The sequence below is a fragment of the Panthera uncia genome, chromosome D1 (assembly GCF_023721935.1).
Source record: "Panthera uncia isolate 11264 chromosome D1, Puncia_PCG_1.0, whole genome shotgun sequence".
Lineage (NCBI taxonomy): Eukaryota > Metazoa > Chordata > Mammalia > Carnivora > Felidae > Panthera > Panthera uncia.
Window position 1 is genome coordinate 4,007,032 of NC_064808.1, and position 23,846 is coordinate 4,030,877.

General features: G+C 62.3%; 2 protein-coding genes across 10 annotated transcripts; both read right to left on the reverse strand.

Annotated features, from left to right (window-relative positions):
- Positions 1-1,367: 1,367 nt before the first annotated feature.
- NDUFS8 (NADH:ubiquinone oxidoreductase core subunit S8) lies at positions 1,368-5,754 on the reverse strand. Of its 3 annotated transcripts, none has more exons than XM_049642250.1 (7): positions 5,692-5,754; positions 4,538-4,595; positions 4,397-4,447; positions 3,466-3,555; positions 3,195-3,367; positions 1,623-1,751; positions 1,368-1,540 (listed from the first exon to the last, which is right to left on the reverse strand). In XM_049642250.1, exons 2-7 carry the CDS (start codon positions 4,593-4,595, stop codon positions 1,409-1,411), a joined length of 633 nt encoding a protein of 210 aa, XP_049498207.1. In that variant the 5' UTR covers positions 5,692-5,754; the 3' UTR covers positions 1,368-1,408. The 3 variants fall into 3 exon arrangements, with proteins under 3 accessions (XP_049498207.1, XP_049498214.1, XP_049498199.1); XM_049642257.1 differs by lacking the exon at positions 5,692-5,754 and adding an exon at positions 5,635-5,649; XM_049642242.1 differs by lacking the exon at positions 5,692-5,754 and adding an exon at positions 5,343-5,460.
- Positions 5,755-6,897: 1,143 nt separating this feature from the next.
- ALDH3B1 (aldehyde dehydrogenase 3 family member B1) lies at positions 6,898-23,115 on the reverse strand. Of its 7 annotated transcripts, none has more exons than XM_049642237.1 (11): positions 20,287-20,477; positions 18,224-18,386; positions 16,114-16,191; positions 15,538-15,648; positions 15,308-15,428; positions 14,962-15,047; positions 14,385-14,466; positions 12,280-12,666; positions 11,797-11,963; positions 9,217-9,316; positions 6,898-7,704 (listed from the first exon to the last, which is right to left on the reverse strand). In XM_049642237.1, exons 2-11 carry the CDS (start codon positions 18,383-18,385, stop codon positions 7,514-7,516), a joined length of 1,485 nt encoding a protein of 494 aa, XP_049498194.1. In that variant the 5' UTR covers position 18,386; positions 20,287-20,477; the 3' UTR covers positions 6,898-7,513. The 7 variants fall into 7 exon arrangements, with proteins under 7 accessions (XP_049498194.1, XP_049498156.1, XP_049498166.1 ...); XM_049642199.1 differs by lacking the exon at positions 16,114-16,191 and adding an exon at positions 20,647-23,114 and having other exon boundaries at positions 6,899-7,704; positions 20,287-20,339; XM_049642209.1 differs by lacking the exon at positions 16,114-16,191 and adding an exon at positions 23,026-23,112 and having other exon boundaries at positions 6,899-7,704; positions 20,287-20,339.
- Positions 23,116-23,846: the final 731 nt, after the last annotated feature.

Below are 23,846 nucleotides of genomic sequence, written 5' to 3' on the forward strand. Positions count from 1 at the left end.
CGGGATCACATCCTGAGATGAAATCAAGAGTTGGACGCTCAATCCACTGAGCCACCCAGGCGCCCCCTGATCCATTTTTAGAAGTGTTCTGTTTGTCTGTGTACAAATATAGGCTCCGTGACAATTATCTAATGCTGGTTCTACCTGGGAAAAGTGAAATTAGAGGTGATTTAGGAGTTTTAAGCCAGCCTCATTATTGCAGAGCTCTGGCATCCGACAGCCACCGGGGCTGGCCGGGGGCTAGGCGCACAGACACTTCCCGGGGGCCGGTCTTCCCTTCCAGGCCTGCACTCACTCCTCAGCTCTGCACCTTGTTCCTTAGGCTGTGGGGGCCCAAGCAGGTCCTGGGCCACCTCAGCACCAGATGGCCCAGCTAGCAGCAGTGAGGAGAAAAAGGGGTGTCCTGGGGAATGAGTTGGGGAAAGGGTGGGGTTCTTTGCTATAGGCCTTCTCAGAGCCTTGAACGTGGTCACACGCGGTGCCTATCACAGAAAGAGGGCACTTGGGGCATTTCCCGCACTGACTGGTTCACAGAACACCCTCCTCTCCCTTCTTTCCGTGAAACATCATGGGAGGTTAGTGTTTTGTAAAAAGTACTTTTGGAAATGACGGAGAAGGGGGACTCAGATCTCCGACCAAGTTAGTTTTCATCGGACGCATGCTGTGTGATTCTGAGCCGGTCACTTCACCTCTCTGAGCTGGTTTGCTCACAGCTGAGAATATACTGAAGTCCCTCCGCAGGCCCTGGCGCGGAGTTCGAGGGAGCCGTCTCTGACGATTCTGTCCACACGGGGCTAGCGTGTGGCCCCACAGGGAAACCACGCCGCTGCCGGGATTGCGAAGCCGGAAGTTCTGAGCAAGCAGAAGCCAAGCCTACAGCCAGGGCCAGGGGAACTTGGGGAGGAAAGGGGATGTGGCTGGAGATGAGACAAGGCCAACTCAGGTGCAGCGGGGTCTGTGTCACCTCCTCGTGACTGTTACCCACCACTCCCAGCAGGCCTCTCCCTGCCCCCAGGGAGGACAACGCCCTGGCCGGAGTTTCCGCCGCCTGATGTACTTCTGCCTGAGGCTCTGGGAGGCTCCATATCCGTAGGGTGGAGTCGTGGGAGGCCCTCGGGTGAGGGCAGGTCCAGCCCCGACCCTGTGGGCACCCAGGATTATGGGAATAGCAGACCCCAGGCCGAGCCCAGAGGCACCGCCCAGAAGACGGGTGTGCAGCAGGGCCGCTCTGGGCTGACAGCCACAGGGAGCCCCAAAGGGACCCAGAGAGTCCCACAGGGAGGCCGGGCCACCTCTGGTGGCCCCACTGAAGGACCTGTCTTGGGGAGGAGTCCACAGGCCGTGGCAGGGATTCAGGACAGAGGCGGTGCGGGAGGGCAGAGCTTTTTTATTGGGCCGCGGGGGGGCGTCAGCGGTACAGGTAGTCGGCCTGGATGTTGGCGGCGATCTCGGCCTCCCACTTGTCCCCGTTGTTGAGCAGTTTCTCCTTGTTGTAGAGCAGCTCCTCGTGTGTCTCCGTGGAGAACTCAAAGTTGGGGCCCTGCGGGCGGGGGCGGGGCGGCCACGTGAGGTGGCTCCAAGGCGCCGCTGCCCCGGCCTCACCCAACCCCATGCCCACTCACCTCGACGATGGCGTCCACGGGGCAAGCCTCCTGGCAGAAGCCGCAGTAGATGCACTTGGTCATGTCGATGTCATAGCGCGTGGTCCGGCGGCTGCCGTCGGCCCGCGGCTCGGCCTCGATGGTGATGGCCTGGGAGAGGGGCACGGGGCACTCCTTACCCTTCGTTCCTGTCCCCTGTCTGCCCTGTCCTGGAGGGGTCGCTCTGGGGCCACGGAACAGGTCCTGCCACCCACTTTCAGCCTGATGTGCCTTCCCTGCCGCCCCTGCCAGGAGGCCCCCGTCACACAGCCTAGCATGTGCCCTGGCTGACATTTTTCTTGTTTGTTAACTGCCGCCATCTCTCGCCTGAGAACCTAAGTCCCACGAGGGGAGGGCTGTTGCCTACTCCGTTCACTGCAGGGCCTGTAGCCCCGAGGGGGGTCCTCAGGACTAGCCCAATTGCTGTCGGTTGCACGCTGAACAGCTCTCCCATTTATGTCTGGTTATCCCCCTTTAAGGGATGAGAAAATTCAGGCTCAGAGAAGTTGAGGGGCTTCCCAAAGCCACACAGCAAGTGAGGCTCAAAGCCCAGACCCGAAGGTAGGTCTTTAGCCCTCAGTTTCTGGGTACGGCTTTGTGCCAGCAGGGAAAAGGCCAACCTCCCACAGCCCGAAGGACCTTCAAAGGGTGTGACAAAGGCCTTCACGTGCCCCCCAGCAGTGTAATGCCCACATTCAGTGGGACCCTACACTGGTAGCCTTGCTTCTTTGTGCCTCAGTTTCCTTGTCTATAAGGACAGGGATGATCACCTCTGCATCCTAGATTGATGCAAAGATAAGTCATGAGCTGGAACAATGCCTGATCCGTGGACGCTGCTCACTGCCCGGTGAGTGTTACCACCACTGCTGTTTGGGGGCTCTTCTCTGTGCGCCGGGGTGGCTGGATCAGAGACATCGAGGCCACCACGCATGGCCTGGAGCAGCCTCGGCAGGGGGGCGGGATCACTGTGTGGTGATGAGTGACCACAGTGCCCGCTGGGGCTCCAGCTGGGCACGCCCACGGGCCTTCCCAGGAGCCTCAGCTGGATGTTTCTGTTTCTACACTAACAGCCTCCGCCTCTGGGTGGTCCATGTGGGACCCTCCAACAGAACTTGGAGCCGGGGGCTCCAAGGAGCAGCAACCAGGGGCAGGGAGGGCCTCAGCTGCGGCACGCGTGTCCTCAGGGCTGGCCCTGGGACAGGCACACGTGCACAGCTCCTGAGACTGCTGCTGTGTTCAGGGCAAAAGCGGAGACCTTCAGGGGCCGCCCTGTGGCTCCCAAGCCCAGGTTTCACGCCCCTGACCAGATCCCCGGGCGCGGGACCCACGTGGGTCATGTCACGTGGGTCACGCGGCCCGCTCAGGGCCACAAGCCTGCCTCCGATGACTCACTAACGCTGAACCGGCCCGGCAACGGGACTCAGACAGGGAAAGGGGCTTTCCTGGGGACACAGCCAGCAGGGGGACCAGAGTTCGGGCCCCAGGCTGCCCAGCTTCCTCCTCTCCGCAGCAGGCTGCAGCCTCCTCCTCGAGGGGCAGGGGCCAGGGGCTCACCTGGGCGGGGCAGACGGCCTCACAAAGCTTGCAGGCGATACAGCGCTCTTCTCCGGACGGGTAGCGGCGCAGTGCATGCTCCCCCCGGAAGCGTGGGCTCAGCGGGCCCTTCTCGAACGGGTAGTTAATGGTGGCCGGTTCCCGGAACAGGTAGCTCAGGGTCATGCCCAGGCCTGTGGGCAGCATGGGCGTGGTGGTGGGTGGGGGCCCCTCCTCCCCAACAATCTGTGCCCACGCCCCGCCTGTGCGGCCCCTTCCCCCCAGGGCCCACCTCGGATGAGCTCAGTCCACAGCAGGGTCTGAGCCGCCCGGTCGGTCACCGACTTCATGTCCATCGAGGTCTCCCGCATGTTCACGAACTCTGCAGGGGAGGTGGGCGGAGGGGCCGTCGTGATAGGGCTTCTCACAGCCGCACATGCCCAAGTCCCCCACGAGCCCGACTCAAGGAGAAAAGGCCTGGCGATGGGGTGCCTGGGGGGGTGCTCAGCCGGTTAGGCATCTGACTTCAGCTCAGGTCATGGTCTTGCAGTTTGTGGGTTCGGACCCTGCGTCGGGCTCTGTGCTGACAGCTCGGAGCCTGGAGCCTGCTTCGGATTCTGCGTCTCCCCTCTCTTTCTGCCCACCCCCCGCCCCCCGCCCCTCCGACTCTGTTTCTCTCCCTCAAAAAAAAATAAACACTCAAAAAGAAATTAAAAAAAAAAAAGGCCTGGTCTTCCTTCCAGCTGGACCTCCCCCCAAGGGCCTGTTCGCTCACCAAAACTGCCCACCTCAGCAAGCTCGGAGAGGCCTGCCTCTGGCTCTGGCCAATCCTTGCCCACCTTTCCCTGTGTCTGGGCAGCCATCTGAGCCCAGGAGTTGAAGGGGGCTGGAAGGGGCTTGGGTGGTGGGGTCCTGGTGAGGAGGATGCACACCCAAGGCTCACACCTGGCAGTCCCCTGCCCCAACACACCCCCCCCCCCGACCTGTGCCACGCAGGGTAGCTCTGAGATGCCCCTGTGTGGCCACAGGGAAGGCTCCCCACCCCCTAACTGACAGACCCTGCCCCCATGAATCATACTCAAGCTTGATCGTCATGACAGAGCAGAAACAGAGGCTCAGAGAGGGGGGGCCTCTGGCAAACCCAGGACTGGAACCCAGGCTTCCTCCCCTGCCTCTGGCAAGTTCCTGATCAGGAATGAGGCTCAAGGTGCCCCGGGACTCACTGTAGGTTGCTGCCACCGTGCTGCTGTGGAGGCTCCGGCCACTGGGGTGCCCTGGAAGGAGGGGGATGACGCTGTCAGCGGTGGCCTCACATCGGGAGGCTGGGCCCCCCTGCGCCCCAGGAAAGGCTCCCCTGGTCCTACCTGCACGTGCGGCCTGGGCCAGGGCCCGAAGCAGTGTAGCTGTCGTCAGGCAGTGCATCTGCGGGCGTGAAAACGGAGGGAGACACGGGTGGGTCCCAGACCTGTCCCCGCGGGAAGTCTGGCACTGCGGGAGCCCTGACCCCAATGTGTCACCTGGTCTCCTGTTCCCCCCATTCCTGTCAGAGGCACACAAGGCCTCCCTGTCCCCAGGTGTGGCACCTCTCAGCCCTCCAAACCTGACTCCGCGCAGCGAGGCTAAGATTTAGGGAGTATCTGAGGGCCCAAGTTCCATCTAGCTCACCTTCTAAGAAGCCTTTAAAACCCATCCCTCCTCTCTTCCCCGATCGGTGCTCCTGCCTCCCACCTCTCCCCTCCCCTGTTCATCCTCCCCAAAGCTGACCCAAATAAGCTGGCCAGCAGCCACCAGCACCGACAGCCCACTGTGTCAGGCACTGGGCTAGGGGGTCACACACACCGTCATAGGTCCTTACAAGGGTCTCTCCTGAGAGACACAGAGAAGCTGAGGCTCAGCCATGTTAAGTGACTTGTCCAAAGTCACACAATGCGGGTTGAGGGGTGGAGAGAGTGGGACCAGTATGGAACTCCTGCACACCCACAGTCCACCCCCGTTGGAAACCCTTTTAAAGGCTAAAATAACCCTCGGGACCAAATTCTTTTCCCCAGCATCAAGGTCCTTCTGGACCGGTCTCCTAGCCTGCCAAGTGACCTTGGCCGGGGGAGGTCATCTGACATATTTTCTCATCTGTGGAATGGGGGCCACGAGAACGAAGGGAGGTGTACATGCCCAGAGCTTGGCATCTGGCCGAAGCTCGAAAGTGCCCTTCCCGTGATCTGTGACTTGTCTCGGGCCCATCTCTTAGGACCGCTGGCTCCAGCGCCAGGCACCTAGCCCAACTTCTGCCCGACCTTCGCCGTGACCTCTGACCCCACAGACGCGGGCGGGGCATGCGCCTTGATGGTGCCGGGTCACGGGTCCGCTCGCGGCGCGCTGAAGGACACCCGGGCCGCGCGTCGTGAGCAGACCGAGATGAAGTCTGGCGCAGAGTCGACGGGGCCGACGAGAGCACCGCACTCACCCCCCGACGCCGCGCCGCCGAGGTCCGGCTTCTAACAGCTGACCCCTGAGCACCCACCTTGAAGCGCTGCCTCTCCTTCCCTTGCTGAGCGGCCTGTCCGCCGAGAGGCGGAGCCTACACTCTGAGACGCTGCCATTGGGCCGGCTGGTTTCACCTTTTCCGCGCTCATCTTTTACGGCGTACTCTGATTGGCCAATGGTGCTCCTGAAAGAGGCGGGATCCAGCAGCATCTTTCCTCTGATTGGCTGGGGGGGAGCAGGCACTTGAAGTTGCGTAGGGCGCCTCCATGTTGGGTGAGAGAGGCCAATAAGCGAGGAGTCCCCACCACCGCAGGCGGGACATCCGGGGCGTGGCTTAGGAAGTGGCTCCGGGTCGGACCCGGCGCCCCGTGCTGGAGGCCGGCAGCTCACCGCAGCGGGTTGTGTGTGATAACGGTGCTGAGAATTGCGGCCGGCAGTGATTCCGCGGGAGCCGTGCCTGCTCGGCGCTAAACCTTTACCCAGGAGCTCTGTATGGAGGATTATTCTCGCCTTACAGCCGGGGAAATGAGGCACGGGCTGCAAAGTGCGGCCGCCTGAATCCCACCTGGATCTGTGTGACTCGGGATCCTTGTCCCTCAACAGCCACCAAACCTGTTTCCTCCCAGTGGATTGATTGGTAGAGGGCCCCCGGAGGTTGCGGGCACCGAGAAGGCCCTTGGGACCGCCTCTGTGTTTTGGGGAGAATTGGGAGGTGGTCATGGAAGGCTTCTTGAATGATGGGATGTCCAGGCTGTCCGCGAGGAGGAACAGGGCAGTCCAAGGGCAGGGCAGGCGTGCCCACGTGCGCGCAGAAGTCCTCTTGAAAAGGAGCACGCCGGGTGTGGCGGCACAGGGCCCTGGCGGAGCCCCCCAAGGACTCGTGTGGGTCCTGACTCGGCGGGCCACTGAAGGGACTCAGGCTGAGGGGTGGAACGGTCCAGCTTGGGAAGATCCTCGGGTGCCCTGAGGTCGGGCCCACGGAGAACGGGGAGCTGATAGACGGCCCCGGGCCTGGTGTTCCGTGTGTGGATTGGCAGGTTCTACAGCATGATACAACCCTCAGGACTTTTCTCAAAGATGGGACTTGGGAGGTGAGCAGGGAGTGTTGAGCAGGGATCCCCCAGGGTTTAGTTTGGTGGGTGAGCGGATGAGGGACCCGTTTCATGGCGTCAGGGCCCCGGAGGGTGAGCAGGACAGGGAAGAGGGTGAGTCCGATGTGGGATGTGGCGAGGGGAAGACACCCAGTCCCGGGGGATGAGACTGCTCAGAACTCCCAAGGGGCCTGAGGGGAGACAGACTGACCCCACGCAAAGGAGGAGACAGGATGCCGGGAGCTTGGGGTCAACAATTCATTTATTAAACTGCAAAATCGAATCCTCATGACGATCTCCAAAGGTGCCAAGACATCACCTCCACTGTGCAGATAGAAAAACAAACTCAGGGAGGGAGGGCAAAGATTTTTTGCCCAGGGCCTGGGCCACTGCAGGTCTGCGGTGTGGCCTGGACCAGACTCCAGGGCCCCTTCTGCACCCTTCACAGGAAGGGGGGTGACTCAGAGGCATCCCTGTCTGCCGGCCTCTCCCAGGACACAGGTGGCTACATCGGAGGTGGGAGAGGGCAGGTTACTGCCTTGTTTCCCATGCTCCCTCACCGTGGCCCGTCCTAGCTGGGGGGCGGCCAAGGGAGGAGGCTGAGGGCTGGAGGAGAAGGCCCCGGGAGGGGGGAGGACAAGGCCGGTCCGGGCTGTGGTCTTTTCCTCCTTGTGTGTGGAGCCCAGGCCACATCTCCAGGAGCTGCAGGTGGCAGGGGCAGCGGACTCAGATGAGAGTTGGAGGGACACCCCAGTGCCCGAGGCGGGCTCAGAGCAAGGTGCAGCTGCAGCCACGGGCCTCCATGGCCATCAGCAGCACCCTCAGCTTGCGAGGTGAGTAGGGCGGGTAGCGGATGGAGTAGATCTTCTCCATCCCGGGGCAGCGCAGCAGGCAGGCGCGGTGGTGGGAGAAGGTGTCAAAGGAGAACTTGCCGTGGTAGCTGCCCATCCCGCTGGCACCTGTACAGGGGCATGGGAGACAGCAGTCGGCCCCTCCCTGGCCAGCCGAGGGGTGTCAGACAGACCTGGGCTCTGCCAGTCACGCACAGTATGACCTCACCTCCGAGCCTCAGTTTCCCCATGTGTGAAATGGGCCTAGCCCCGAGCCTGCAGCAGCTCACCAGAGGCTGTGGCAAGATAGGTAGACAGTGGTCAAAGGTGTGGATTCTGGAATGACTGCCCAGAGTCGATCCCTGCTCTGAATCAGTTCTGTCACCTTGGACTTTGCCTCGGTCTCCTTGCATGTGACATCGGGTGACCGGGGCACCCACCTCCTAGAGCTGTGGGGGTCGGGCGGGTGTTCAGGCCCGTGGACGAAGTAAGTCCTGGGGTGTGTTAGGAGTCTGAAGTATCCAGGTGGGGAGGCAGTCAAGGACCAGGCTTCGGCACCGCAAGTCCGGGAGACCCAGGATGGGTGGGGTGGGGGCAGTGAGGGAGGGCTTCCTGGCGGGAGTGAGGTCTGAGGGACGTACAGTTGACCAGATGAAGAGGCAGGGCTCGGTGTGGGCAAGAGGGGCCCAGGCTTGGGGACAACCCAGCCTTGGAGGTGGGTGGCCTGGGCAGGGCTCAGTGTGGCTGGGGCAGCAGGGAGAGGAGGTGGGAGCAGGACCCCGTTGCCAAGCCGGGAAGAGCTGGGCCTCCGGAAGCTGTGAGTCAGGGCCTTGCTCAATCCTGGGGGGAGTCGCAGGATCAGATTCGCCCCCAGACAGACCACCCCACTTCTCTGGGGAGGAGGGGCTGGGACTGGAGACGGGCGGGCTAGGTCGGGGCTCCAGGACGGGGTGGCGGGGGGAGGCCACACAGCCATGGTGTTGGCCCTCGGCCCGCTGTGTGCTCCTGTGGCACCGGCCGCTCCCAGGGAGTTTCCACACCCGCCCGGACAGCTTGCCAGGCCCTGGGTCATTTGCCCAGGTGCCTAGTGTAGACAGGTGCCGGGGTCAGTGTCTGGCCCTCCCAGTCCACTGAGGAGGAGGTGGGCTCAGAGAGGGGACGTGGTTGCCCCAGGTCACACGGCCAGTGGGCTCGCTGGGACCAGCCCTAAGGTTTCCTGCCTCGGAGGCCAGAACTTTGCAGTGGGAATGGGGGCTGCCGGGGCCGGGGATCCCCGCTCACCCGGCTTCCCTCAGACAGGGAACAGCCCCTGTCTCCTGGGGGAGGGGGTGACATACCGAGTGCTGGACTGAGGGGACACAGGAAGGGTTAAAGGGGCAGTTGATAGCCTCACCGTGGCATGAAGGGGACACACGAGGTTGCCCCGCGTGAGCTGGTAGGCAGATTCAGAGCCGTGCTGTTGGTGAGAAGGGCAGAACCGGCCACCACAGTGGGGCTGAGAACCCTGGATTGTGTCTCCGTGGGCCCACCCACACGTGTACATGCAGGGACAAGTCTGGAAGGTTTCTTCAGGATGGAGATGTCGGGATGCCCCTCGGTCCGGCAACAGCTAGGGAAGGAGGGGCCGTGCCGGCTACCTACCCACTCCTCCAAAAGGCAGGCTGGCGAGGGTCAAGTGCATGAAGCCGTCGTTCCCGCAGAAGCTCCCACTGCTGGTCTGGGCCAGCACTCGCTTGACCACCTGCAAGGGAAGCAGCGATGAGGCCCCGTGGCTGGGCAGCAAGAGGCCACCAGGAAGAGTCTGGCCACCGTGTGAGCTGCAGGGGGGTGTGGTCGCGTGGCAGCCGACACTGAGCCCCCAACTCGGGACGTGTTTCCTGAGCATCTGCTCCGTGTGGCCCCTGCTGGGGATCCAGGCTTAGAGCCGAGAGGGAGGCGGGAAGCCCAGCGGTCGTCTGGGGACACGGAGAGTTCAGGGTGAAACGCCAGGTCGTCAGGGAGGCGTCCCAGAGGAGGGATGAGCTGCACCTGCGGCATCTCAGGGGGAAAGGGGGCCCCCCAGGCAGAGGGAGGGACAGGTGCAGAGACCCAGGGACTGGCCCACGCGGTGTGCAGCACAGGGAGGACATTGACCCAGGGCGACACAGCCAGATTGGTATTTTAAAAACATTAACTTGGCCCTTGCGTGACTTCAGGAAGATCTTTTCTCTTTAACCTATAGGTGTATTTGAAGAACGAGAGGGAAAGAAGATTAGTAAACGCTAAATAGTCGTTGCCGAAAACTTGGCTGTATTTAGCTTCAACACGTGATCCTGAGCTAATGGCTTGTCTGGACGGTGGGTAGAGTGAACCCCCCCACCCCATCAGGGGCTCAGGAATCACGTGGAGGCCAGCAACAATCGCGACAAAAGATGGGACAGGAGTGTCATGGTGCTTCTCGGGGAGTAGGGGCAAGTCACGGGGGCAGCCAAGCCTCATAGGTGTGATTCTCTGTCTCCCAGGCAGTGCTGGGCCTTCAGAAAAGCTTGAAAGTCACTCTGCCAGACAACCCCCTTCCGGAAAACCCGGATTGCATTTTCTAAAGTTCAGTCTTTTAATTTTATGTTTTACCTTATTTTATTTATTGAGAGTGAGCACGTGCGAGTGAGCCAGGGGCAGAGACAGAGAATCCCACGAGGTGCAGAGAGAGTTTGGAGCCCAGAGCGGGGCTTGAGCTCACCCGATGCGGGGCTCCAACTCACGAACCGTGAGATTATGACCTGAGCCGAAGTTGGATGCTTAACTGACTGAGCCACCCAGGCGCCCCACTAAAGTTAATCCCATCCAGGTAAAGCAAGGCTCCTTCGAGGAATGGCTGATTCTAGGGCTGGGCGAGGGAAATACAGGATGAGCTAAAGCACCTTGTAGACGCTGAAAGGAAGGAAATGGTCCGAAGACAGAAGGGTGACTTGATGAATGGAGGGCTGGATGTCTGAGGGACATAGCAGCTCCCACTGCCCAGAGCAGGACAGCTTGAGCAAGGAAACAAGCCAGGTGTTGCCTTGTAACCCAGAGGATAAAGCAGATACGAGCAAGTCCACGCTGATACAAAGAAGTGATTCCAGAGCGAAACCTTTCTGACAGATCCCAGGTGATCTGTGCACAGATTCCCCTCCAGCAGGTGGAGCTGAGCCACCCCCGTCCCGTGGAAGGGGGGCTAGTGACCGTTCCCAAAGAGGAAGTTCTCTTAGACCCCTGGCGGACAAGACCTCGGCCACGCGGTGAAGGTTAACCTCACCCGCGACGTGTGGATCCTGCGGATCCCTGATAGGACGTCAGAGGCCAGCCCTTGCTTCCGTGGTAATTCTCTCATGGGCAATACCACAGACCGCTGAAAGTGGGGACGGTGTGCCGGAGACCTTGCCAGTAGCTCTCAAGCTGAGAGATGGTCACAGGCCAGAGGAGCCATGACAGCTGAATGCAACGTGGGACCCTAGCTTGGATCTTGAGGCTGGAAAGAAAGCTGGCAAGATCCGTATCAAATATGAAGTAGAGTTAACGGTAACTGACCAGCCTCAGCTACTTAGTTTGGACCAACACGCGGCCCTTAAGTAAGGACGACTGGTTGTGGGATATAGTGGGGCTCCCGGGACTGGCTTTTATCTTCTGTAGATCTAAAATTACTCCAAGGTAAAAAGTTTACTGAAAAAAAATCCTGTCCAACCTACGAGGGATCTCGTGGGAGCTGGGCGAGAGGGGAAGGTGGGCCTCGAACTGAGGACGCCCACCCAGTGCCCTGGAGGCTCCCAGGCTGCCCACAGCGGGTGAGCCGGTCGGGGGGCGGGGGCTCATTGTCCTGCCTGCATCGTCTGGTCCGTCACCCTTCACTGTCATTCCACCCCATGCCACGTGTGCCTTCGATGAGCCAGGTGCTGGAAGGGGACCCTTGTCCACCAGCCCAGATAATGAGGAAGACCGAGGTGGGGACTGATAGAGCAGGGACACTGAACCCCGGGGGGAGGTTCTGGGGGCTGCTCTCTAAAGGCCCAGGAGACGGTGGCTTAGATGGGAGGGAGAGGAGGTCTGACTGTCCCAGAGAAACAGGACCCCTCACCCTCCAGTCCCTTTGGTCCACTCCTGTCCTAGAGCCACCTCCCCTCTGCTGCAACCACCCCACCATCCGCTCCTGGCCTCTGTCTCTATCTCTGTCCGACCCCTACCCAGCCCCACCCGAGCCCCCACCTGTTTGCTGTTGGAGAAGGCGTACAGGGCCAGGGGCTTCTCCCGACGGTTGATGAAGTCGATGGCCTCGTCCAGGCTCCTCACGTTCACGATGGGCAGGATGGGTCCGAAGATCTCCTCCTGCATCACGGGTTCCGTCTCCTCCACGTCCACCAGCACCGTGGGGGCTGCGGGCACAGGGGGCGGCTCAGCCCTGGGGAGGGGGGCCTCGGGCAGGGCTCAGGGACCTTCTGGGGAAGACAGTGTCCCCACGGCCCCCAGGAAGGACCGTGAGGGGTTCTCCAGCCTGGCCGGGGCTGAGGCGGAGCGCCCGCGTCTCCCAGTGGTCTTCCCAGAGCCGGGGTCCAGGCTGGGCGCGGCCAGTGCAGCCGTGGGAGCCTCAGGGCCCAGGTGGGAGCCTTGCGGCCCAGACTCGCGGCCCAGGCAGGACCCACATCATGGACGGGCCTTCCCACAGGGGTGGTGGCAGGACGGCAGGCTCACCGATGTAGCGCTCGCTCTCGTCGCTCTGGCCGCCAATGGCCACGCGGCCACAGCCCAGCAGGCCTCGGAGCCGCTGGAAGTGCTTGTCGCTGATGATGCGGCCCAGGTTCGGGGAGCTCCGGGGGTCCTCGCCGTAGAAGCGGGTGATGGCGCTCTGCAGGGCGGGCAGCAGCCGCTCCTGCGTGTCAGGGCTGCACAGGACGTAGTCGGGGGCCACGCAGGTCTGGCCGGTGTTGAAGTAGCGGAACCAGGCCAGGCGGTTGGCCACGGTCTGGGGGTCACAGTCGTCGTCCACGTAGCAGGGGTTCTTGCCCCCCAGCTCCAGCGTGACGGGCGTCAGGTGCTTGGCGGCGGCAGACATGACGATCCTGCCCACCCGAGGGCTCCCTGGTGGTGGAAAGAAACCAGAGTGGCCCTCAGTCACCTCGGCCAGGCGGGACGGCCTCAGCCTGGGGATCGGGACCCCTCGAGGAGAGCCCACTCCCCGGAGAGCTGCACCAGGACCCTGCTCACGTCCTCCGCCAGACCAGCCCGAACAACGCAGGGTCTCCGTGGAGTCTGTGCAGGGCTCTGCACGGGGCAGCCAGCCAGGCCCCTGCTCCCTCTCCCGAGCTGCCCGGTCAGCAATCCAGGCGCCCCTTGCCCTGCTTCTGGTCCCAGGCTCACCCTGCCAGTGCCTCTTGCTTCCACGCCGCCCTGCACCCCTCCCCACCTCCCCAGGCTCCTCCAGCACTGACTCTGACTGCTCTGGCCCGAGACCAGACTCCAGCTCCAGGGGCCGGCGCCCGGGTCTCCCTCTCTGACCAACATGGCCGTCCTACCCCCCTCACCACCCACCCTTCCCTCCGCTCCTGACTCTCGGCCGAAGTGGCCACCTGCTTGTCCCCTCCTCTCTCCTCTGGCTTGATCTGCAGGGCCTCACAGTCCCCTCCACCCACCTCCCCCCCCGCCCCCCCCACTTCCTCCTTCAGGTCCTCCTGTCTTTCAAAACCATCTCCTTGTCTGGGAGGCCTTCCTGTGAGGTCCTCCCTGTCTGTTGAACCCCGACGAGCTTCCTGTCACGGGCCCTTCCAAGAGATGCTGTTCCTCTCTCTGTCCCCTGTGCCCTCGTTATGACGTGACAGAGTCTGGACAGGGCACGCTCTCTCAGAATGCAGTGAGCAAGTGAACAACACATTCCCCAGGCCATGTGCTGTGACAAAGGCTCCCATGAGTTCATGTGTCCTGGAGACAGACCTGTGACCATCGTCAGATAAGGAAAGGCCCGGAGAAGCCGGGAGGTTGTGGCAGAGTATGTCCAGGTCAGTCTGCCGGCCCCTGCACAAGCTGCCCAGGTTCCTGGCCACAGTCACGGGGGCCCAAGGCCCAAAACCCGCCGAGCCGCGGCTGGGATGCTAGAAGGTGGACCGCCTCCTCCCGGCTGTCTTCTCCCCCTCACTAGGAATCTGTAGGACCAGCTGAGGACCCTGCCCCCTGCTTCTATAGTCACCCTCCCTGACCACCAAGGCAGGGGGCCTCTGGGCCCTGTCCTGGGCTTGTGGCAGGGTCTGGGGGCGGGGGGAGGGCAAAAAGGCAGAGACAGCGCTCTCCCTGCTCTGATGTGGACAAAGGGTGCAAGGCAGGAGGCCAGTGAGCAAGATTCCCTCTCTTCCAGAACCTTGGCCAGGTGAGACTGCCACCTACCTGCCTCCTCGGCTTTCACTCAGAGAAACTCCCTCCTGGCCGCTTGAAGCCAGGTGGTGCCTGGGCCTCGTAGACACATGCCAGGGAGATGACAAGTGACCTCTGAGAACAATTCAGAGGGCCTGGAAGGAAAATCCAGCCTTCCCCGATCCTGGCCCCAGGGGGTGACCCAGGCTGGGGGCCTCATTTCTTTGTCACCTTGGCCTCCAATCCCTCACCTGTCCGGCCCTCCACAAGGCCTCTGGGTTGGTGGGGTCACACGTACAAGGTCCTGAGGCCAGTGGGTGGTACAGAAGGTCGTGGGGGCACAATGAGAGCTCAGCAGGGACAGATGCTGTCCTCTGTGACATTGTGACCAGTGAAGGGGCCCGCGCCAGGGGATAGGACCCAGCCCTCCGACGGTCCCGGGGGGTCAGCCTCACCCGTGAAGAAGATGTAGTCGAACTTGTGCTCCAGCAACTGCCCCATCTCCTGGGGCCCGCCCAGCACCACGGCAAAGCAGCTCTGTAGGACGGGATGGCAGAGGGATCCCTCTGGGACCCCAGCCCGGAGAACCCAGAGGCTGGCCTGCCTGCGTGGGGCTGCCCCCCTTTGCCTGGCCTGACCCCCCAGTTGCCAGGGCTCTAGGTGGACCTGGTGGGACCAAGGTGGGAGCAGGGAGCTGCCCGGGGACACTGGGCACCTGCCAGTCGCAGCCCCACAGGCGCGTGGTTAAGAGCCCGGCTGGGGTTTGGGGGAGCGGAGGCCGGGGCGTGGCAAGCAGGGGTGACCAGATGACAGATGGGAGTCCCCAGGGGACAGGCCCCTCAGAGCACAGCTGTGATCCCCACCCCTCTGCTTCACCCAGAGGGAAAGAGGCTGAGGGGTGGTGACCCGGCCATGGCCACACAACCCAGGGGAGGCAGGATTGAGGGTGGAACTCGGGTCCTGCCCGAGGGGGCCTGCCTGGCCCTGCTCAGCCCAAGGGTAGCTGCTCGGTCCCCTCCCTGCCCGGCTCACCTGGTCCAGGTATCGGGGCAGCACCTCAGCCAGGACCTTCTCGGTGCTCCTGCTGAACTCCGATGGCTTCAGCACCACGCAGTTCCCTGCAGGCCAGGGCAGGGCAGGGGGAGCGCTGGGAGAGGGGTGGCCCCTCCCGTCCCGCCTCACTCTCCTTTCAGTTGAAGAACCTGGCTCAGAGAGGTGACCGACGGGCCCAAGGCCCCACAGCCCGGGCATGGTGGGCCAGGTGGGAAGCAGGTTTTCTTAGCCAATTATTGCCGGCTCCCTGCTCACTGGCTCTGTGGGCCACCATGAGGCCCGAGGGCGGGGACGGCGGCAGCGGGAAGGTGGAAACTGCTCTCACCTGCGGCAAGGGCGCCCACCAGGGGCACGAGGGTCAGGTTCACTGGGTAGTTCCAGGGGGCGATGACAAGCACCAGGCCGAAGGGCTCCTTCCGGATGAAGGCCGAGTCCAGCTGCGTGGCCTGGGCCCCCGCCAGCATGGTGGTGAGTGACAAGGCGTAGAGACCCCCCAGCGCTCTGTGCCACCCTCCACCTGGCTGCCTGCCCGCCCTGACCCCCAGGCTGGCTCACCAGATTCTTGGGCACTTTCTCATCCTTCATCCAGGCCCTCAGATTCCTGAGGGCCAAGTTGATCTCACTCTGGGTGATGCTGATCTCAGACACTTCCGACTCGAAGGCTGACTGCGGGGGAGAGGCCAGGGGACCAGCGTTGGCAGGTGGCCAGAGCCCTGTGGCGGGCACAGCCTCCTCCAAGCAAGCCCTCCTATTTGCTCGTTCATTCATCCACTCAGTGGTCGGTGAATGCTTACAGTGCTCAGGGGCCCCTCCTGTGCCAGGAGCGCAGCCGTGACCGAATGCACGGACAGCCTGATGACTCGGACAGAGCCGATGTTGTAGAGGAACAGCCAACATGTTAGGGAGAACAGGGGAAGGTGAAACACGGTAAGAGGGAGAGACTGCTGGAGCATAGGTGTGTGTGTGGGGGGGCGCTGTGCACGAGCGTGCGTGTGCGAGTGCATAAGTGTGTGTGCTTGTGTGCGCGTGTATGTGTGTTTACTTTGCTTTATACCAGATAGTCAGCGCTGGCCTCGGAGATGCGGGGACATTTGAGCAGCGAAGATAGGGAGGAAGGGAGCCCAAGGATACCTGGAGGCAGAATCTTCCAGGCAAAGGGCACAGCATGTGCAAAGGCCCTGAGGCGGGTGTAGGCTGGCTATGTTCCTGCTAAACAAAGAGCAGAGTGGGTGAGGTGATGGGCCCAGGCAACGGGGGCGAGGACTGTCGAGCAGAGCAGGGACAAGATCTAATTCAACTGTCAGTGTGGCCGCGCTGTGGCCTGCCGTGTGGCTATCAGTCTGCAGGGGAACACCGGGGACAGATGTCCCTGGGTAATTGTGGATAGTTCCCACAGCCCAGGGGACAGGGCAGGAGTGAGAGAGAGGCAAAAATCAATAGGGGGATTATTATCCTGATTTCTGCCTGTGGGCATGTCTGTTCCACTCCTGCCGCGGAGAAGAGACCCAGCCGAGGGCTACAGGAGCTGGAGGCCCAGGCCTGGGATACAGAGTCAGGCTGTCCTGATGCCCGAGACTCGGCTGTTACGGTGCAAGCTCTCCCCCGCTGGAATCGAGAGGGGCGAGCCTGAGGTGTGCCAGGACAGTCCAGAGAGTGAACTGAAGCCTGTCCAGGGTCACTCAACGAGCCAGGGGCAAGGCCAGGGCCAGAGCTGAGCCTTGAGGAAGAGGGAGCCGGGACCTTGGGGAAAAGAACCACATACACCAGCACTTCTAGGAGCTGAGCCTGGTTCAGGCATGCCTTCCGCTAAGCCTGTGTCCAAAGCTCACGTTCCTGCCCAGCAAGGTTGCCCTTGACCTGAGTGAGGTTTGGACCAGTTTATGAGCAGTCTGGACCCAGCTGAACTTTGGAAGAGGAGGCTGTTTTCATCCAGGGCTGTGTGCCCTGAGGCAAGACCGTGCCCTCTCTGAGGCTCCTGTGGGGATGACTGGGGGTGACTGTCCCTACCTGGAAGGACTGTTGGGGGTGAAATGAGAGAATTGGTTCAGGGAAGGCAGGGCAGATGCTGTCTGCCAGAAGGGTCAGGGACAGGATTGATTTTCTGTGCTCCTGGAGCCTTGAGGAGTTGGAATGAGAGGCAGTAGGTAAAATCTGAGCCCAAGGGAGAAAAGGGACCAGATAGACAGGTCAGGTCTCACAGAGGCAGCCAGGCCAGGCCAGCAGGTGGGCGGTGGCTGAGGCTCACTGGGGATGGGAGATGTGAGCCCTTCCATCCTGGACCAGGCCCAGGGAGTGGGACACTTCCCACAGAAGGCAAAGCTGGGCCCCTCAGGCAAGGGCACACCAGGAGGGGTGTGGTCTGGCACGCTGGTTTCACTGAGAGACGGATGATTCCAGAAATGGCCGACAAGGAAGCCTGGGCCTCACCTGGCTACAGTCACAGAGCATCCTGGTTAATGGCAGGTTGGGGACACTGAGAAAGGGAACAGACATCGCCAGGCCACACCCTCAACATGAGTCCTTGTGGCCACACTTTGCTGTCCCCAAAGGACAGGGGTGCCCTGATCCATGACCCCGGGTGCTGTGAGGCACTATTCTCCATGTCTCTGCTCAAATGCCATCGTCTTGGGGGAACTGTCCCTGATCTCCTGACCTCCACATATAAGACAGCGCCCTGATCCTGGTCCTCTCCCGCCCCCTTCGCCCCGGGAGGGTCTCTCCATCCAACAGGCTATACAATTATTTATTTATTGTTCTGTGCCTCCCTCTAGCAGGCCAGCTCCCTGGGCACAGGGACTTTGTTTTTTACCCTGTTGTACCCCCAGAGCCTAGAACGGTGTACCTGGCACGTAGTAGGTCCTCAGTAAATAGTTGTGGAGTGGGTGAAGAAATGAGCGGATGGCCCTGCAGAAGAGGCCCTCCAGGCACAGGGAAGGGGGTGGGGCTTGATGGGCTTTTAGTTTCCCTTCCTGGGGGCCTAGAGGATGCCACTGTCCCCTCCCATTTATCCTGGCCTCCCCAGGCCTGCCCCCCCAGCCCCGCCCCCCTTCCCATCCTTGCCCCCCCGTCCCTGCTCCCCCAGCCCTGCCCCCCTTCCCATCCTTGCCCCCCAGCCCCGCCCCCGCTTCCCATCCTTGCCCCCCGTCCCTGCTCCCCCGGCCCTGCCCCCCCTTCCCATCCTTGCCCCCCCATCCCTGCTCCCCCAGTCCTGCCCCCTCACCCCTGCCCCGCCCCCCCTCACCTTGTGCAGGTCCTGCGCCAGCGCCTCCTGCAGAAGCTGCTTGTGTTCCTGCAGGAAGCGGCCCAGGCCCCTGAGCTGCGCCGCCCGGAACTCGGCCGGCCGCGTCCGCCCTGTGCTGAAGGCCTCCCGCAGCCGCCTCAGCGTGTCCGCGAAGGGGTCCATCCTGCAGGGAGGGGGCGGCGTGGGCCGGGGCTCCCCCACCCTCACGGCCAGTCCCCCCGCCCCCGGCCCTGGCCGCAGCCACCAGGGCTCAGGACACTCCCGCAGGGACACACGTGTAGCCCCAGAGGGCCCGGGCTGCCCCCGCGCGCACACGCACACCACGCGGGGCACACTCACATGTACACGCGTACAGTCACGCACCCCAACAGGCTCACAGTCCCCTCCCTTTGGCCAGGGGGCAGGAGAGCCCCGGACCTTGAGGTGCAGGACGGGGCGTGGGCTCAGGAACAGTCACCCCACTGCCGCTAAGGGTAGGCAGGCAGCCAGGGGACCCCGCTTTCTCCTGCCCCCAGGCCACGACCCGCCCTACCCTGGTGCCCCTCGGGGAGATGGGACAGCCCTCGTCCCTGCCAGGCCTGCACAGAGTAACCAGGAGGAGTTTGGTAAGTAGAGGGACGGTCCACCAACAGCCACCGTGGCCATCCCTGTGGGACGGTCCAGACACAGAATACACTGTCCCCTCCGGCTCCTAGCCTGGGGAGGCCAGGCTGGCTGGTGGTGGCTCAGGGGGCTGAGTGACCTGGGCAGTGGCCACTTCTGTGCCCCGTCCCCGGTGCCAGGGATGGAAGAGCAGAGAACAGTGGGGCACAAGGGCTGAGGGGCAGTGACGCTGCCCTGAGTGACAGCCACAGTCCCCCGGGCCCCCGCCTGTTTACTCGGAGCTCATCGGAGGAACACGGTGACGCACTCACTTCTTGCCCTGGTGCCAAGGACCCGTGGGGACCCTTTCCGCCTGCCCGCTCTGACTCGCTTCCCTTCAGGTCTCAGCTTGGCTAATGCCTCCTCTAGGCAGCCTGCCCTGATTATTCCTTCACACAAGGAGTGGGTTTCACCCTCTCTGCCCCCCGCCCCTCTCTGCCTGCCTCCCTGAGTTCGGTCCCAGTGCCCCAATCTCCTCATCTGTTAAGGGGTCACGGGAGCGCCCGCCAGCTGACACGGTGCTTCTCAAGGATGAGACCGTGCTGTCCAGTTCTGAGCCCAGGGCTGGACATCCATGCACCCAAGGCTGCCAGCTACGGTTAAGGGGCTACCCCACGGCCCTCGGTTTTCTGGAATGCTCCATAGTCCTGAGAGCCGAGCCTGCTCCAGCCAATTGGATGGCCCAGCCCATAGGGTGTTCTGTGCTGAGAGCCTGGCTGGAGCCCTAGGCATGATGGGGGCCAGACTGACCCCACAGGCCTCCTGCTCTGATTGAGATTAACTGAGCAGTTGCCTGGGGCACAAGGCAGGCCCCATGGCCCCCAGAGAGGGTGACAGTGTAGCAGAAAGGGGACATTCTCAGAGCCCCTCTCGGTCTCGGCCTTGCCCCCCAGACCCCACCCTCCATCTTGGCCTGTGCCAAGACCCAGGAGCCGAGAGCCCTGCCTGCCATCCGGGCTTGTCCCCTGGCCGAGACTCATACTGGCCTTGTGACCCCGGGCAGCTAACTCATCTCTCTGCCTCAATTTCCTTGTCTGTAAAGTGGGGACGATAATGGCACTTGCCACCGTCCTGATGGCTAAATGGCATAAAGCCATGTAGACGCTCAAGAAAGGCCAGCAGTGGTTATGGTTACCACGTACCTATCAAACATTTCTTTCTCTCCACCCTCCGCCACTCCCTTCTCTGTCTCGCTCACACCTTCGGACCCCCGCTGACGGATGTCGAGGGCAAAGCACAGCACCCCCCCCCCCGCCCTGCCGTGCCTTTTCATAACAGCGTGTGAAGAACCCACAAAAATGTAAGGCAAGTAACTAGAATGGCACAGGTCTGGGCAAGTGAGGGGCAGGGAGCTCCGTGGGGGTGCAGCTCTGGATGGAACATTCCAGCAGCCTCTCTTGGCAACACTGAGGTCAACTCACCTGATAGTGTCCCCAGCAGGTTGGTCACTCTGGACTGAGGGACCGAGGGGGGCCTGTTGGGGGATGGGAAGCTGGGCACAACCCAGGCGTGCAAAGGAGCCCAGGCCACCTTCTGCCTGGGATCTGCGGGACCCTGGGCCTGTGAGCTCACAAAGGACACCCAGATGAGGGGGTTCGTGTATCGGGCTGGGCTAGAGTCCTTGAGCCCACCCCCGTGCCCCGCCCCTCACCCCCCGGGTACATCTGACGCTGTGGAGGCTCGTAAGGACGCTGAATCACATTTCCTGTGCCTGTGTGACTCATCTGACCACCATGACAGCCTGCTGAGGGCAATGTCCTCTCCCACAATGAGAGGGATACCTGGGCCCAGAGACCGCAAGGAGGTGGCCGAGACCGCTCAGCTTCTTTACATTGAAAACTGGAATCCAGGGGCGCCTGGGTGGCTCAGTCAGTTAAGCGGCCGACTTCGGCTCAGGTCATGATCTCATGGTCCGTGAGTTTGAGCCCCGCGTCGGGCTCTGTGCTGACCGCTCAGAGTCTGGATCCTGTTTCGGATTCTGTGTCTCCCTCTCTCTCTGCCCCTCCCCTGTTCATGCTCTGTCTCTCTCTGTCTCAAAAATAAATAAACGTTAAAAAAAAAAAAAAAGAAAACTGGAATCCAGAGGAATCCAGAGGAATCCAGAGGAACACAGGGCTGCCACCATCCACCCTTCATCCCCTGCGTGGCCGGGTGGGGAGCGGGGTAGCCCGACCCCTGGGGAGAGGGGACACCTCGGGGGCTGGCCTGAACTACAGATGCAGGGCCCGGCAGGCGGGCTGTGTGGCTGGGCTCAGGAGGGGCCTTCGAGGGGGAGCAGGCGTGCTGTTTGCTCCCGTTCCCTTCCTCCTTGCTGTTCCTGCCGGCCCCCACCCTGCTTCCCCCTCTGGTCCCCTCGGGCTCGGTGCTGAGGGCCCCACTTTCAACTACCCACTCGGCCGCATCTGTTCCTGACCTGATGCTTCTGGGTGAGGGTGGCAGGGGGTGGGGTGGTGGGAGTTGCTACATCAGTTGATGATGGCACCAATAAGTGGATGGCCTGGAGGCCGGGGGAGGACACGCCGCGACCCCTCAAGGCCGTGGGCCCGGGGCTCCCCTAACCATCATGATAAGCAGGCCCTGACTGCAGTGTGCCAGCCTGGGTGCCCGGGGTGGTGCAGTGTGGCTGTTAGCATGGTGACCCTGAAGGCAGCTGAGGCCCAGAGAGGTCGCGTGGGGTTAAGGAGGGGTGAATAAGGTGGGCACTCGGGTCTGCTGGCTCCAGAGCATCACTGGGAATCTACTGCCCTGCCCCCACCCGCTGCATCGTGGCCAGTCCTGCTGACGAACAATCCTCGGTGCAGACCCTACTCTCCTCCCACCCCAGCCTCTGCCCGCTCTGTCAATCTTTCTGCCTCAGTTTCCTCGGCGCTCCCAGAGGCCTCCTAAGGGCATCCTTTTGGTATAACGTGTCAGGGCCCGATGACCCGGGGTCGGGATCCTGGCAGTCCTGTTTGTTGGCTAGGAGTCCTTGGGCGGGTGGCTCGGCTTTTCTGTGGCTCACCTTCCCCATCTGTGAAATGGGGATGGTTCCTGTAGCTGCCCCATGGTTGAGAGAGTTCGGGGGTGCAGTGTTCCGTGCAGGGCCGAGCCCTGTGAGTGCTCGGTGACTATGGCCCTGCAGGATCGTTATTCAGACAGACTGTGAAGGACACCTGTGCCAGCTTCAGGGAGGAGACCCCGGGGGAGGAGCCCGAGGAGACCTCGGCCCAGTGTGGGCACCAGGGAGACAAGAGCCACGTAGGGGCAGGGATATGGAACTGGCCACGGTGACAGAGATAAAAATGGTGGTCTGAGGGCCTGGGGGACCCCGATCAGGCTGCCGGAGGCAGACGTCACAGGGCCGGCCTTGGTGACCCCATAGGTCCTAATAGCCCAGATCTCCCCTTGTAGCCTGAGCTGGATTTTCATAGGCTCTCCAGAAGCTCTGGCAGAGTCCCCTCCCTATAGTGGGGACCAAAGGAACTGGGGACCAACCCTTGGCCTGTGGGCTGAGCCAACCCCAGCCCCACCCTACAGAGAGGTCGGGCTACCCGTTCCCCAGCAATGTCCCTCTGAGAATCAGTCCCTCCTCGAGGCCGGGTGGGTCTGGCTGGTCCCACCTTCCTGGACTCTGGCAGAGCCCGTTCCCAAGGATGAGACGTCCCAGAACCACTGGGTACCCCTGCCCCAGCACCGGGCACGCACAGCAGTGCCCAGGAAATACGTGTTGCCAGGTGGATGCTTGATGCCCCCACCCCTTCCCCAATTCACCCCCCCCCCACCCCATCCAAGGATGGGATTCCCTCCTGGGGCAGCCAGGACCGGAGCTGGGGCCCTCGGACCCATAAAAGATGCACAGTAACACCAGCAAGAGGAAGACGGTGGTCCAGCTCCCACAAAATGAGGGTGCCTGCTGACCACCAGCCTCAGGAACCCCAGAGCCTCTCCTCGGCCCCTCCCTTTCCCGCTCTCATTCTTAGATCGGGACAGAGGGAAGTTCCTCCCTCCTTCCCCTTTCTCCCCAGGCAGGCAGGAAGACAAAGCCAGCCTGTGACATGTGGCCGTGAGTGGCCAGGCCTGCCCAGGCAGCCAGCAACCTGGAGTCCCAGAGCGAGCCCACGAGCCGGGGCCCTGGCCCTGACTGCCAGCTGCTCCAACCCCACCTCCCTGGGACATCGTACCTGAGGCCCTGCCAAGCTGCCCTTCCTCCTGGCCGTCCCTGCTCTGCCTTGCTGCCCTGTCGTTTATGAGTCACGAGCCCTTATGAAATGTCCGAGGCTGGGCCAGCCCCTGGGGCGGGGCCGCCCTGGCCTCCTGCCTGACTTTGGCTCTGGGCCAGCTGGAAGCTGCAGCCTGAGATTTCACCACCTCCTCTTTCAGGGGCCTCTGGATCCTCTCCTGGACCACAGAGAAGGGCCCAAAGTCAGGCAGGGCCCAAAGACGGCCAGCATGAGGCCAGGGCCACACCGCAATTCTTTAGGGAGCTCTGATCGGAGGGGTCCAGCCCCAGGTCTGGTGAGCAGGGACCCAGGCCCAGGAGGAGGAGGAGGAGGAGAGCCCAGGGCAGTGACCCTGGGAATTATGGTGTGGGGTGGGGGTCCAGTGGTCCGGAATCACAGGGAAAGCCCTGCCCCCACACCACCCCCCAGCCCCTGCGAGCATCAGTTTTTCCATATGCAAAACGAAGAGATCAGCGTCAAAGATGGCTGGAGTCCAGAAAGATGATCGCAGGGCTCACGCCCGCCGACCCCTCCATTCCCTAGCTCTCCCCATCTTGTCGTGTCTGTCAACACCACCTCGTCCAGCACCGCCTCACGGAATATGTCACCCTGCAACCTGACATTTTACGGCGAGAAAACACGGCCCTCGAGAGGGGACAGGACTTGACCACCGAGGGCAAGAATGTCAGGGCCGGGACCCACACTGGAAGCTTGTCGCTCTGGAGCAGAGGGGCCATGTCGTCTCCAGATGTCCCCTGTCGCCTCCTTAGGGAAGAGCGCCA